We start from the raw sequence: 16,512 nt of genomic DNA, 5'->3' as shown, positions 1-16,512 counted from the left end.
ACACACACACACACACACACACACACACACACACACACACACACACACCCTTGATGGGACTTCCAGGGGATTTGAGTCTCATGGGCAGAACTTCTGCATTTGGCTGCCACTTGAAGCAAGGCTTTTTGACTGTGTACTTGAGGATGACATGTTTGGAAAGAAATAGAATAGCTATGGCATCTTTTAATTTTAAATATAATTTAATCCTTTACCCAGGATTCGCACATGAAAGTTTTGAGGTTCTAATTAATGTTAAAAATTGACAAAGTACAGCCAGATTGAAGGGTAGTTGGATATTTTCAGGTCTTATGGAAAGTTAAATTGATTAATATAGCCATTTGGTCTAGTTTAGCCTCCATGTGTGGAAGCCAGTCTCCATTTTTCAAATGTATTTCATTGATAATTGAGTCTTATTAAAATGTAGTTATCACACTTATTCACTGAGGTTTAAAATCAAGCAACTTTCTTGCCTTTAGATACTCAAATTATGCTAATATATTCTTTTTCTGAATTTTTCCTATGAAATAACCTTATATTGGTATCATATTTTATATAGTTTTCCTACCCACTCTTTCATTTGATCATCACAACAGACTTCTCTGATAAGCTGGAGGTAAAAATGATGTCTTCATTTTAGAGAAGAATAACTGAGATTCAGGTGCCAAGATCACATGTCTAGAAGTGACCACACCCCCAACTATTTTTTCACACTATTCATTACCAATGAATGGATGGGTTTGTTCTGCTATTCAAAGGGCATCTTGCTCAAGGCTGGTGTATATTTGCAAACTCCTCACTAATGGCTAAATGTTCTCACACCACAAGAAATTACTCATAAAAACACAGTGTGGATGATTAATCTATATGCTGCTGACAGATATGAATGATGAAAGGATACTTTGGAGAAAAATATTTTGTATATTGTCATAAAATTTTACTAATGTTTTTGATAAGTGTAAAATATGTGAGGAGTGCTTAAGTAGATAAAATGAACTTAGAGCTGGAAGAGGAGGAGCACCCCAGAAAGAGAACAGTTTCTAAGGAAAATCAGAAGTTGCTGGAACAGGAATAGCCAGAGAAATTTACAGACCAATTACATTGCCCATGAGTGTGATTTATTTTCTGCAAGTCCAAATTTCTCAACTTATACACCCAGTTCAATGCTGTCCCCTTCAAAGAAGTCATCTTGAGAGGCTATATAGTTATTCCATTGATGCTGCTTATTAATTGAGTTATTTTTGGAACTCCTCTTTTATAATTGCCTTCTGAAATAGATACTTTCCTTTAAATATCCTTAATGGTGTTTTAGATAAAGGCAGAATTATTCAGCACAGTGTCTGATGAAAAGGTGGATGCTTAAGCCAGATCATTTATTTCCCTCCCATTCTTCTTCTTCCTTACCCCTCTCTCCTCCATCTCTCTCTTCCTTCCTCCCACTTTTCCTCTCTTTCTTTCCTTCCTCTTTCCTTTTCTTTCTTCCTTTTTCCTTCTTTCCTTCCTCCTTTCAAAATAGATGAGACCAAATTGTTTTACATGTCTCATAAACTTTATTTGAAGACTCCAGAAATTCTTCAGTGTCTTTGTAGTAGGAATACATTTTCAAGTATATTATATTCATGGTTAGATTTCTAGTTTGTTGTTTTAAAATAACCTGTCTTGTGGTTTTGTAATTATACTCTCTGCAATGAATTCTTCAGGGCTTTTGGTTGAAGTGTTAGAGTCATTGCAAACTGTAGGAGACCTGAATATTACCTTCACACTAATGATGGGCTTGGGTGAGCAGCTCTGGGCTGAGAGCTGAGGAGCAGGGCAAGGAGTGGAGCAGACTGAGCACTGAGTTGTGTTGGGGATGCAACATGTCACTGAGTGGAGGTGTCTGGAGAGAGTAGCCAAGATGGGATGGTAGAAAACGTGAAGCCATGGCATATGAGGAATATGTAAAGGACTTGGGATGCTAAGCCTCATGTTGTATATGAGAATCAGGCTGTTGTCAGGAAAGGACATGGAACTGGAGATATTGCTTAAAATGTTACTTCTGCTCCCAATTAGCTGTGTAACTGTCATACTGGACCCTTATTGACTCCAATAGCAATGGCACCATATCTGAAATGCCTAAGAATGGACCCAGAGACAGTGAATGAGACATAGGATTTACTGGGGAAACTTACATACAAGGACAATCCAGTAATGGTGGGCTGGACAGGAGAACTGCTACCGTTTGTAAAATGCATGCAGTTTATATAGCATTTTCACTTAGCAACATTCACCTAAACGTTCATTTAACCCCAAACAAAGGACTTTGATCCCCTGTATGGCCTGCATGCCAAGAGATGAACTGGGGGTTTAGATGTCCTTTGTAGATAAAAAGTAAATCTCTGGGTTGACCATTTCCAGATTTCTTAGCTTAGGACTCTGAACATACACTTTTCTGAGACTGTAGGGTCATTCTCAGGGTATGCATAACTTATTGCTGTCAGGTGCGTCTGCCGTACGATAACATTGGACAAATAATTTAACCTCCTTGTGCTTGTTTTTTAATCCATCAAGTTAAAATTTTAGAACTAAAAGAGTTTAATGGTTAAAGAGTAAAATTGACTTCATAAGGGATGTATGATAAATGTCTTCAAATACTTGAGAAACTCTCATGTAGAAGAAGGATTAGACTAAGACTGTAGAATCTCTAAAAAGGAAACAGGTATCAAAGGGTTTCAGGGGAGAAGGTTTCAGCTTTAAGTAAGAAAGAACTAAGTAGCCAACACTGAGATGGCTATCTTGAGCCCAGAAGATGCCATGAAAAGTTCCCTATCAGTGAAAGAATTCAAGAAGAGCTGAGAAGACCAATTTTATGATATAGAAGGGAAGCATAAACTGTAAGAAGTGGTAGGCTAGTTGATTATGAAAGTCTCTTTCAGTTCTAAGATTCTAGGAATCGCTACTCCTTTGGGGTCTTCTGCGTTCTTTATTCCATTTGTGAAGCTACACAAGACCAGGGAATGGCAGGCTTAAACATCGCAGGTAGTTCTGGAAGTGAGAAGTGATCCATGAGGATTTGGTTCATGCTGCATAAGCATCATTCGAATCACCAGAAGGATATGCATCCTAGCAACCTTGTTGTTTAACCTAACATTACCTGGAAGAATCAAAGAAGACCTCCCAGTTTCATTGAATGAGAGGAGTAAAAAAAAAAAAAAAAAAAAAAAAAAAAAAAAAAAAAAAAAAAAAAGGAGTTTTTAAGCTGCCTCCTTTAGCATCCTCACTGCAATTACAACATATCCCTTTTGCTTCTTAGCAGAGACATGTCTCACAAGCAACATCAGGCCCAAGGCTCCAGAGTAACATGTCATGTCAACACAGAGCTAATCATTATTGATTCCTTGGGCCATTATGGTAAAAAGACATTAATTACCATCAGTGCAGTTGCACTAATGCAGTTGTAATGAGCATGCCTTTGGGAATTCCCAGTGAAGGGACTGCTCATCAGATGATAGCAGCCAGAGGGAAAAGGGTTGGCTAAGGTGAAGGTGTCCAGGAGGAAGACAGTTTCATTGGTCTGACTCTAGTTACCTCCAGAGTTTCCGCTAATCTATGCACAAGTCACCAGAGCACTCTGTGAAATGCCTCTCCCACCTTTTCCCATTCCTTAGTATTTTCTGTTCCCTATACACAGTGTAATAGCCCTGGTTTCCAGATGCATCCTGTCATATCAGATCCTTGCTTACTGTACTCATCTCACATCTCTCAGAAGTACGGGCAAGACCTTAGCAAGAGTTAAAGAGTATGTACATATCTCTGGGATAGAGGGAGACCCTAAGCTCCTACATGCCACCTTTCTTAGCAGAAAGTTGTCTTGGTACATTCTTACTTTCATTTCTTGTCTCTACCATCTCCAACCTTTAATCCACCTTTGTTTTTCAATAGCAATTGTTAGCACTTAATGAGACTCTACTATGAACCAGGCCACATGGTAAGTGGTTAACCTAAGTTATCCCATTTAAGTCTTACAAACCTAATGAAGTAGGTCCCTTTATTGTACTAGTTTTTGCCAATAGGGAAAAATGCTGAGGCTCAGAATGGCTGAGTAATTTGCTCAATGTCATACCTATAGACTGAACTTCAACCAAACACCTTTTTAAACATTTTTATTTTTAATTTTAAGTTCTGGGGTACATGTGCAGGATGTGCAGGTTCATTTCATAGGTAAACTTGTGCCACAGTGATTTGCTGCACCTATCAACCCATCACCTAAATATTAAGCCCAGCATGCATTCACTGTTTTTCCTGATGCTCTCCCTCTCCCCATCTCCCTGCCTACAGACCCCAGTGTGTCTTGTTCCCCTCCCTGTGTCTATGTGTTCACGTTGTTCAGCTCCCACTTGTAAGAACAAGCAGTGACCAAACATCTTTTATTTAAAATTTTATGTTACTTTTTCATATGATTCCTACTCTGTGAAAATTTGGATGACTCTATTGCATAATCAAATGGGAGTTCAAAGCATACCAAGTTTGGTAATGGTATCTGTATTTCTATTTACTGCTCTGTCTTTAGCCAGCTTTCTCTCTATATACCTAACTGCCTTATTCATGGTATATCCTCTTCATACTTTTAATCTTCCTTTTATTTCATCTTTATAGGTATCTGATCAACGTCACTTTTGAGGGGAGGAATCTGTCCTTCAGTGAAGATGGTTACCAGATGCACCCGAAACTGGTGATAATTCTTCTGAACAAGGAGAGGAAGTGGGAAAGGGTAGGACATGTCTTTGACAATTCTTGAGCAAAGTAGAGTAGAGATGTGAAATTTTGCAACACATGTAAGGAAAGTAGTCCTTTGGTTTTTGTCCCTAGACCTGTGGAGCAAAGGATCAATACCTTGATACACAGGAGAAGCCATTTCTCAAACTTGCATGTTCATTTAATTGCTGTTTTGGTTAATCAAGAGATTGTTTTCTTTATGTATTACCATTTATTGTTGATAATTGCATTGCTGTCTGAATCATGACTTTGTTTTCGTGGGAGAGTATGTGTGTACAATATAACATAATTTGGTGATGAAACTGAATTAGTGGTATAGTTCAGGAGTTGTGTCCTAGAGAGCATTTGGGAAGCTTGTAAAGATGAATTTATGAGAAGAAAGGTTAGACTTACTGTGATTGAAGGATTCCCATGCAAGGCTCTGCTCAGAATCTCTCCCACTGACAGTTGATCACAGTGTTTGAAATTCTACCATCAGAAATTAATTTCTGTGGGCACCAGACTGTCTAGGTCCAATTCCCAGCTCTATTTAGGATCTTAGACAAATCTCTTCACTACTCGGTGCCCCAGTTTTCTCATCCATAGAAGGGAAATAATAGTAGTACCAACGGGTATAAGGATTAAGTATATGTAAAGTATTTAGAAAGGTGGCTGGTGCATAGTAAGCACTCAATTAGTATTACAATTTGTATTATTCCAGATTCCCAGTTGAATACAAATATTCCTGAGAGTAATGTCATTGCTGATTTTTCTCCAGATATGTTCTGCAGTACTCTTGTCTCTCGAGACATTTTGCTGAAAATAGTTTTACAGATACATAAGGTTGGGAGATGCTGCCTACTGTTTCTCACTCTAGGAGAGTCTTAGAACATACCAACCCTTGAAAGTTCAGAGGTGTCTTATAGCAAAGAAATACCTTAACTTTTATTTAGAATGGAATTTCCCAAAATTATTCTACCCCAAGACCGCTTTGTTCATGATATTCATATTCTGTGAAAACATGTTGGGAAACTGATTTAAGACAACTTCCACAGATTCCATGGGCCAATTGGCTGAGAATGGGCTTCAAAATGTTAGCATAGTTCTGCCTAGAATGGAAATTCAGCTATATATTTCTAGAGAGAGTTACCAGAAAATGAGGCCAGAGATAAATTTCTTGAAATTCACAACCTCATCACAGAGAGCCCTGGACAGCTAGTTATGTGAATGTGTGAACGCTCACCCGAGAAACGAGGCATGTGTGGCTCAGGCAGGAGAATCCAGGATCTAATTCTTCAAGTTGAAAGACCTCTATCTATCATGCATTTTCTCTTATCAGATAGGGCACAATTATAAGGCTTAAATTATGCCAGCTTTTTTATTTAATTTTATTATTTTGAGACAGGGTCTCATTCTGTCACTCAGACTAGTATGCAGTGGTACTGTCATAGCTCACACAACCTCAAAATCCTGAGCTCAACCTGTCCTCCCCTCTCAGCCTCCCAACTAGCTGGGACTACATGCACCACCATGCCTGGCCAACTTTCAAATTTTTGGTAGAAATGAGGTCTCACTATGTTGCCCAGGCTGGTCTTGAACTCCTGGCCACAAGTGATCCTTCTGCCTCAGCCTCCCAAAGTGCTGGAATTAGAGGTGCATGCCACTGTGCCTGGCCTGCCTGATGTTCTTAATTAAAGTTTCCCTCCCTCCACCAAGTTATCATTTGTTCAGAAATGGATGTTCCCTGGGCTTCTGCTTTTCACTCCAATCAAGCTGCTTTCACTGCTGCTGTAGAGACGTCATAATTTAAGAAATGTTCTGGGCTCCTCATGTATAACAGGCACTTCTGTCTGTCTCCAGAAGAGGAGTTATTAATAACTGAGGCTTCATAGGTAGCTTATAAGATGTACAGAGGGGGCAGCTTTTTTTTGCAGTAGGCTCACAATGACTGTCTCAAGCAGGGGGAGGCATCTCACAACTGCCTTTTCTTAAAGAGACACCACTCACCATCAGGTCATACTGACTCCTCTTCTTGAGTCCAGAATCTGAGGCCTGTGCCCCTCAGCCCTTTCTAGAACTAGACCCTCCTTCCTAGGGTTTGGATCCCTTCCCTCACCAATCCTACTTTTATTCTAGCTCTTGAATTTATTCCTTACTTTATATATGATCCAGGAACTATGTGACAATTTTTTAAATGGGCCTCCTTGTCCCTGGCACCTGCCCTTACCCCTTCAGATTAGTCCAAAATATGGCTGCCAGAATGAGTTTCCTGAAGCACAACTCTGACTGTGATGTTCTTTCTCTGCCCAAAGCCCACTTGAGCCTTCTATGGTTTATGGATTGGGGCTAGACTTGATCTGTTCTTGCATTCAAGGCTCTGGTCTCCCTTCCAAGCCTTTGTTCTCCTCCTCATGATTTCCTGTCTCGCAAGTAAGCTACCCCGGGCTTCTTCCTGTTCTGAGAATGTGCCTTTGTAGGTCCCGTCCCCGTACATGTCATGATATTTCTTCCTAGAATGAATTATCCAATTGTATAATCATAACCATCCTTTGAAACTTAATTAAAATATTGCAGCTTCCTTTCCTCATCTTTGACTGAGATAAAATCTCACACTCCCTTGTCCCCTGTTGATTTTGTCCATACGTCTGAGGCAGCACCCATCACATCTGCCTCTTGTGAGAGTTGTGAGAGAGAATCTGCATGGTTCCAAAGGGCAGAGGCTGTGTCTTTAGCTCAATTGTGTCCTCATGGCAACCTGTAAGAGCGTATTTCATAGAGCAGTTCAATAAGTATTTGTAGCAAGTGTGAGAATCATTACATAATAAAAGAATCCCAAAATCTACCATTAAGAATCCAAGTTTATGTTATTGCCCTTAATATGGTAGCTGTTGTTTCGTGGGGAGGGGGAGGAGAAAATCTTCGAATTTTTGTAGATCATACTTTACATGTACTAAAGGAAGTTGCTATTTAAAGAAATTCTGTGGTTAATCTTTTTGTAAGGCATTTTGAGAGAGGTTGAGAGAATAGAACATTTTCATATCGACTCAATTAAACCAGGGAACACTTTGGAAGATAGATGTATAGTGTTCATTGAGGTCACAGAGCCATGTAGCTCCCCGACTTGAAGGATCCTATTAGGGCTCACTTGTGGGCAGGGAGGATGGCAGGTGTGGCTCCAGGGAATGGCTGGGTTGTGGTGAGATTGCATCATGGGAAGTTGTGTTTGTCTTTCCACTGTTATCCCCGTCCCCAGGACATCATCCTCAAGATGCCTAATGCTGCTTCAGATGGTCCCCTTGGTCCAGAGAGGATTTAGTGTCAGTGGACTCCAGGAAGGCAGGCACCAGGGTGAAGATTCTACAGGGAGGAGCTGAACACTGGACAGATAAGCAGGGGAGGAATGTGGGTTTGTGGAAGAAATATGGGCTAGATAGGACTCTCAGACACTGGTCAGGGCACTAACTAGCTATGGAACCTGCTTTTTCCACTTTTCTACATTTTTCTTTCCTCATCTCTAAAATGATGGCATTGGACTAAGAAGACTTCTTGGGTCTTTTCTAGTGCTAACTTCTGGGACTGCAAAATCTCCTTGTAAATAAACAGCAGATTGGAATAGAAATTGGGTGAGGGAATGGAACACACAGGAACCTGAGCTTGTTTTGAAGGGCATAGCTCCTAGGGCATATTTGTCATTCCTGTCATTTAAGTAAATATTTCCCCAGAAAGCCCTCCTAATGACCCGTGATGAGGTAGTCACCCAGTCACGCTGCCTAACAGTAGATTTTAATTTTCCTCAATACACTCATTATCTGGCGTTCTGCTTACTTGCTTGCTTGTTTGTTTATTGCCTGCCTCTTCACACCAGGATGAATGCCTCCTGGGGGCAAGGACCTTGCTCACCTCTGTAATTCTGACCCTTCAGAAGAGTGCTTGCCTCCAGTGTCTGGACCACTCAAAAGATAATTGCTAAATAAATGAAGAATCCATATGCTTAGGAGAACTAGAATATTGACAAGCCATTTCACTTCTACCCCGAAAATCCCCCACTTAGAAGTTTACTGGAGACAGCACGGGAACAGGTAACTTCCCCACCTCTGGAGTGAGCACCCCAGTGCCAGGGAAGGACTTGGGGGAATCATCAGGGAGGCCCAGCTCCCAGTGGAGTGATACATATGTGACCGGCTTTTAACAAGGCATCTCGGGCCGAGGAAGATTAAGTTGTTGGTGTGAACCATGTGATAGGACTTCCAATGTTCCTTTAGATTCCTAAAAGTAGTCCCAATGCTGCAGTCTTACACATTTTGTTCCCTTGGGAAGACTTGAAATCAACACAACATAGTCTATGGTTTTGGAAAGCAGAACTGAGTTCAGTTCTCCATGTTGCCATTTATCAGCTAGTGACGGATACTACCTGTGTTTGTAACACAGGGTTTTACATAAGGCTGTTGTAAATATTCAAAGAGGTTTTATAGTCAAACACCAGTGAATAATCACTGAAACAGTCAGTATCCAACAAATGTCAACTGGTAGTCAATACCCTTCTTGTGTAATTTTTTAAGGTAATATTTGCACATGGTAAAAAACCAAATGGCACAAAAAGAGTACCAGTAAAAAGAAAGTCCTCTTCTCATCGATGACCCTTTGCTTCCCTCTCCAGAGCAATGCTGTTTCCAGTCTCTGGAATCCTCCCCAGAGCAATTGTTGCCAAAAATACTCCAGACATTTACAGATTTGATATATTTACCCAACTACTTTAGTAAAAAATGAACAGTATCTGCTTTTGTGAACCTTTAATGGGATCCTATGTAAGGAACCTCTAGAAGGCTTAGGGGGCTAGAATAGTAAAGAGATCTCTGGATCAGAATTTGATTCACAGAAAGCCAAGAACATCTCTCTGGTATGTAGGAATGTGGAGAAGGACATTTAAAAAGAAATATTTTACACACACACATGCATGCAGACATAGCGTGGTGAGTTGGAAAGGATAGACAATGGTGAAAAAAAAATCATTGTGTGCAGACTGGGCTCATTTGTAAGGCTCCTAAGTGGGGGACAGCTGCATAAACTTGCTTTAAAAATAGTCTGGCACAGAGATGCAGTTCCAACAAGCTTTAAGGCTTCTGTCTCTATCAGAGTCTCTCATGATTTGCTTCATTGCTACTGCTCTCTGCTTCCATTTAATAGTTCCTAAAATGGGGATAATAAAAATGAAATGCAGTGGGGGTGTGCTCTGAGTAATGACATCAAGAAATGATGATGGTGCATTTTTAGGCCGTGAGATGTAAACAGACCTTAAAGGGACTGTCTGGGTCAGAATTAAAGGAGAATATGTAAGATTTGCATCTCTGCTTATCTTTTCCAGAAAGAGACAAGAGGGTGTTTTATAAGCCCACTCCCTCTTCCCTGCCTCCACCTACCAGAAAACCCCCTTCCTTATGTATATTAAAAACATTTTCAGTTCATGTAAATCATTCTGTGGACTCCCCAAACCTGTTTCCGTCTATGGCTTTCAACACTGAGATGTCACAGCCACATCCACCAGTAAAGCAGAGACTAGAAATGGAAGTGCTTGGCACACAGTGTTGGACCCATGATAGTACTCAGGAATTAATGGATGGATCAATGGGAGGGAAGGAGAGCAACCAAACTGAGGAAAGGGAGACTCCCCCCCCCCCACGAAGAACTGAAGCAACAACAACATAGTAAGACAAAATGCTCTGCCAGTATCTGCATCCTGGAATAAATAAAACAGGCTAAGGTGTGTCTGTGTCTCTGGTGACCTCGTGTCCAGGAGGTAGCACCAACTCCAGGGTGTGGGGGCTCTGTGATCCTAGCCCCTAAGGACTATGGTGATCATAGTCCACAGTGATCAAATCAGTGTTTATACAATAGAAGTCAATCACTACCTCTATTGATATTACTTGAAAGCTTTTGGCTCATGCACATTCACTCACTCAGAACGAACTGGCAGGAAGCACATCTGTGTGCCTCTCCACTATACCTCTGTGCCTAGCATAGTGTGAGACATCACTGAGCAGGCCGGTAAATGCGGTGTTGGTGACTGCCCGGGCACAGCTGGACACAACTGTGTTCTACCTCCCAGCCTCAGAGGAGAGGCCAGGAGACGTTGATGCTCTCTCCAGGCTCTACAGAGGGCATCTAAGGGGGCAAAACAGGAGCTCCTCCTGGCAAGGGTGTTTGTTCAGGATCTCCTGATACCACCATTTGACAACATGCTATTTTTACTGACTTTGAACTGAGTACTAATACGCATCATTGGATTAAGGGATTAGAAGACAGGATCTATGGAGAAAGGCTATGGGAATTGGGGTTATTAAGGGAAAGAAAAAAAGACAATGAGGTGATGACTTATTCTCTTTAAATGTATGAAGAATTATTGTACCAAGTGTGGAGATCAGCTGTTCACTTTCTCCTCTGAGACAGAACCAGAGTGAGTGGGCTTAAGATCAAGCAGAGAGGGTTTATATTAGCTATAGGGAGAATTCCTTAATAGAGAGAAGTGTTGAGTACTGGAACTGTTAACAACATCAGGGGATGACTTTGAAAGTCCTCAAAACTGCATATGTCCTTGTCTCTCTGTAATGTACAGTCCTGTGCAAGCAACAATGCATGAACTAAGTGGCTTATCCTCCCTATCTCCCCACCTCCCCTCCCTCCACTCCCCTCCTCCTTCCCCTCTCTTCCTTTTTCTTTCCCCTTCTTTCTCTTTCCTTCTCCTTCTTCATTCCTTCTTTCCTTCTCACACATAACTATGAAGCACCTACCACGAGCCAAGGACTGCCCCCACAAATTTGTATCGTAGCTTTCCTGGTGGCTTGGAAAAACAAAACAAGTACATTGCAATAAAAAAGGTGCTTGTTGTGACATTTAACATTTCTATAAACTAAGGTGATTTTTAAATCTTACTATTTGATACAGTCTAGCATTGGCTTGATGTTTCATGTTGCTTAGTAAGTAAAGACTCCGCTAATGTGTATTTTACTTATGACGATGACACGGGTCCACTGGATTACATATTTTGTTGTGTTTTTCTGAGTTGTGATTAGTGCAGACCCTCACATCCAGATGTTTCCTTGTTCACTGAGCTCCAAGAGCCCTGGCCCATCCTGTTTGCCTACATCATTCTCAGGTTCCAGAAAGAGATTATGGGGGCAGTCATGGAGAGGAGGAGGTAGAGGTGTGCTGTTAATCCCTAAAGTCTCAACACTGCTGTAGGCTCAGTCCACAATGTCAAGCTGCTACTCCCATGCACATTTATGAAATAATTCAAAGAGAAGAGGGAGACGTATTGAGGGAATAGACTGGCATATCATTTCAGAAAGGCTGGTTGTCTTCCAGTGCTTGTCATCAGTCACTGAATGAAAAGGATAAAAGAACAAGATAACCTTGGTTGACTGTACTTTTGAAACCTGTACATGCTGATGGAGAGAGAAAGCAGAACTGAACTCAGAGACTGAAGAAGTGCTGGCCTAACCTTGGCTTAAGGAAAAACAGTGAAAAGGAAAGTGTCCCCAAAGCCAAAAGATAGCTTTCATCCATCTCGTTTAAATGTTACTGAGATTTTTATTTCATGGCAGTTACCTGCGGTTGGTCCCTGAGTCCTCTAAACTATTTGTTCTAATTTTTATGTTATAATGTTTTTCCAGTACTGGTGTTGAAGAAGATAGAGTGGTAGAGAGATGAGAAAATTCTATGTTTAAAAACAACATTTATGATTTTCTTATTATGTAGGTAATTAATGTTTATTAAAGACATTTGAGGGGATAAAATACAATTTACCCATATCTGCACCTACAAAGAATTAGCAGTTATATTTTAAAATTTCTTTCCAGTGCTTTTTTTCTGTGCATTCTGTGTGTACACTATAATACAACACAGAATAATACAACAGAATTGGGATCTTAATGTATGGATAATTTGAAATCTACTTTTTTCTCTTCCTAAGATATTGTGGACATGTCCCCTTTTTATTAAATGTTTTTCAAAAGCATGAAACTTAATGCCTAATATTACACTGGAAGAATATAACATGCTTCTTCCAACTGGTTGCCTATGATTAGACATTCATATGCATGTTAAATAGAAACTCTGGTTCTCATATGAAAATAATTTCAGAGTTGGTGGTCTAACTTTGATGCCATAAGATTGCTTTTTAAGGTGAGAAGATTTGGCCCCTTTGTTTCTTATCCAATGTCCCTAAATGTTAAAAATGAAAACCGTTAATTTGGGAACTGGTTGGTTTATGTCGATTCAGCAACAACCAGGGGAAACATATGCAGTCTGGTGGAAGGCTCTCCTTTGTTGTTTTGGGTCTGCTAGGAGTCCCAGAGGGTTTTCTCTTTTTGATCATCTCATACAGTGCACTGCCTTCTGACTTTGCTGAGATGTGTATTTCTTGTCTATGGTAGTGATATCGCAGAGAATGGGGTTGTCCATGTGTTCCATGTCCGTCTGCATTTTTCATCATATTTGTTTCATTTTCTTGACAGTTGAAGGCTTGTAAAATTCAGGCTCACGTTCCCAAGGAGTCGTATGACTCCTGCTCTGTATGAGACCCTTTTCAGTGCTGTGTCTATTCTCTGGTTCACACATGACCCAGAAGGGAGAGAGCAATGCCCTTCTTTCACCAGTAGGGATAGAACATACCTCACTTGCTGTTATAGCAGTATACTATAAAAATACATTGACATTTTTCACCAAACCAGCTACTTTGTGCCTACATTAATAGCATATTGACTTAAGCTAAGACCTGAAGTTTGGCATTAAAGTTATAATATCTGATTGTCCTTCATATGCAAGCATGCCTTTATTGATGTAGCACCCAAAGATCTTATGCATTGAGTTTTTCCTACAGTGATGATGGGTTTGTTCCAGCCATGCACAGTCTCTATCTCCACAATACCTATTTATGAGAGCTGGCCAGAAACAGGGTAGAAATAATTCATGTATACAGGAAGAGAAGCTCTGACCTTGGCATGTTAACTCTGCCAAGCAGCCTGTGGTACAAACATTTTAAAGGAAGTATTGGCCAACAAAAAAAAAAAAAATGAAATTTTTAAATAATAAAAGCTATTAATAAAAACCATGAACATAAATTTCCTACAGCAGCCATAGCATTCAGATTGTTCGGGTGATTTTATAATTTTCTCTATTAGGGTTATTTCTGCTCATAATTTGGTGAACCTTTTAGTTTATTCTGACAGCGATGTCTTAAGGTGGTTTGCTTAGGAGCTTTCCTACTTTCCTTCCACCCTCCCTCTCTGTCCTGTGGCCAGGTGTCCTTCACTGTCATATAGGTGGTCCATTGCTGGTTTTACAGGCGTTCCAGGTCTTAGTTCTGTCAGGTAACTGTTCCGAAGGTTTAAACTTAAAGCAAATCTGTGCCAGGGGAATGATGAGAAAGAAAGTATGACCATAGAAGGCAGTCACTGGGGAGGGAGTGATAGACCTCGAGGGGAAAGAAGTCTATGCTCTGCTGCCCTGTTCTCCAGGTGCACACCACATTCCTGCTCACACCAAACTTGTGGTGGGTGCCTTTCCATGTTTTTCTAGCCCAAGCGTTTGCTGTCAGATGCCTTCTGAGGTCATCATCTTTGGCTCTTCCTGAAATAATATGTACTAGTTTTTCTTCATCCATCCCATAGGAAAGGAAGTTTGCTGGCAAAGGAACAGAATATTCCCTTTGAGGTAAAATTTGTAGTGGATATTTAAGGCACCTCAGCATTCTCTTTCTAGAAAAGCGAACACAAAATTCCATTTTCCCTATAGTGTCTGGGAAAGACATATAAATGACCAGACAGTCTAGCCTGGAATTAAGGGACATTAGGAAGATTTGGCCATGAATACATCTGACTTTTATGTAACACTTTATTAGCAATGCTATTAATGGACAAATTTAGCATATATGATCCCATTTTGATTCCTATTAAAATGTTGAGAAATACTTGTACATGTAAGTAAATTGAGGATCAGAGAGGTCACATGATTTTCCCAAAGTCACACAGCTAAGGAGTGGCACAGCTAGGTGTAGACATATATGTCCAGCTCCATTTGTGTCCAGTGTGCTTTTTGCCTCAACACATGGAATATAAGAGTACAACTAGACTAATGGGATCCAAATGTAGCAATGTCAATGGGGATAAATTCATAGACAAGAGGACAAGTCACACTATGGAAACATGCAGACCCTGCTACTTGAGTTTTAAAACTACGTGTTAAGAAATGATCCAGCATCTGGGGTGGAGCTGGAGGTGTGGAGGCTGGTTAGCCCAGACTGTGACTGGCTATTTCAGTGTAACATTTTTCTGTGATTAGCAAAAGTAGAAGGCGGAAAGGAAGGAAAGGAGAGAGGGAAAGAAAGATAAAGGGGGGAGAAATCTTTCTTGTATCTTTCTATCCTTATAATTCCTGTTATCACACACACACACACACACACACACACACACACACACACACACCCCTCTCTCTTCAGTTAGGAACACAGAACCTATCTCCTCAAACTGTGAGGAAAGAACATGTTTCTTTGAATTACAAAGGCCATAACGACCTGCAGAAGCAGCTGTCTAGGTCCTCATTGCATGGAAGGGATTTTCGAGGAAACAGTCGTCTTTTGAATTAAAAGCTCTTGTAAAATCAACCATCATGGCAGTGGCACTGTAACCCTGCAGCCCCATTGATCAGACATCTGTTGGAGGTGCAGAGAAATGTCAAAACACTGAGGGGAATTTAAAATAGCTGACCTACAAAAACAGCTCTTAAATCTTAGAAGGACAGTGACATGAAAATTTAACTGCTTTATTTGAAACACAAGCAACCAAATATTTCATGAACTCAACTAGCTAAGGGAGAGGAGTTTTGAGATCTTACATAAAATAAGAGAAATTAAATTTGATTAAGTTAAAAAATACATGTATAAGAAAGAAAAAGTAGGAACAAAATTCAACAATAAGAACTTTGATCTTCAAATTCATCATTGCTGTGTCAGTGTTTCCTCATGTGGCTGTGAATTTCAACTGTAGTATATGGGTTAACTCAGGAGAGATGAGTATTTTTTGTTTAAATAATCATCTATTTTTAGAGTTATCTTCTACTTTTGGCAAGTGGCACAACTTAACGTTTATAGTAATGATATGAAATTTTTTAATACATATATTCTTGAAGATTATTTCAAAAATTAGTATAGGTGGTATACAGATGTGGCAAAATTGTTACAGTACTACTTGAATGAATGAAATTTGGGAAACATTTCTGCAGGGCAAAGCGTTCTTCTCCCCCACCCCAGCCCCAAAATCATGGTGTTTGAGGTTGACCCACCTTCCCTTCCTTTTCCCTCCTCACTTCTCTGCATTCAGCCTCCATGCCCCATAATTGCAACTAACTATTCTCCAACACCTTTTGTGCTTTTATGCCTTAAGCCCTGGCTTATGCTTTTCTCTTGACCTTGAATTCTTGAACTTGTCTTTTGACACACAGTTTAAAAACCAAGAGGCACCATATTTTGGTCACCTCTGCCCAACGCAGTGATTTATCCAAATAAATTTAAATAGATGTCGTTCCCCTTTTCTGTGCCTTTGTTTCTTCATCTGTAAAACGGGGATGATAATAGCACCTACCTCAAACTGTAAAGTTTTAATTTTGTTAAAACTAAAATTATAATTCATGTAAAATTCTTAGCACAATATCTGACACGTAGCAAGTGTACTCCCATGTTCACTATCATTTTACTTGAACACGTTTTGAACCAATGATAATACAAATGAA

The 16,512-nt window shown here is 40.2% G+C and overlaps 1 protein-coding gene across 1 annotated transcript in view; it reads left to right on the top strand.

Annotated features, from left to right (window-relative positions):
- The window catches only part of GRIN2B (glutamate ionotropic receptor NMDA type subunit 2B), a 425,811-nt gene that overhangs the window by 305,718 nt on the left and 103,581 nt on the right, over positions 1 to 16,512 (top strand). The window contains exon 4 of the mRNA XM_023226202.1: positions 4,633 to 4,747. Within this exon, the coding sequence (XP_023081970.1) occupies positions 4,633 to 4,747 (115 nt within the window). The remainder of the gene's footprint in view (positions 1 to 4,632; positions 4,748 to 16,512) is intronic.

The sequence above is a fragment of the Piliocolobus tephrosceles genome, chromosome 10 (genome assembly GCF_002776525.5).
Source record: "Piliocolobus tephrosceles isolate RC106 chromosome 10, ASM277652v3, whole genome shotgun sequence".
In the NCBI taxonomy this organism is placed as follows: domain Eukaryota; kingdom Metazoa; phylum Chordata; class Mammalia; order Primates; family Cercopithecidae; genus Piliocolobus; species Piliocolobus tephrosceles.
Note: the sequence above shows the minus strand (reverse complement) of the source record. Positions and strands in the feature narration are given on the sequence as shown.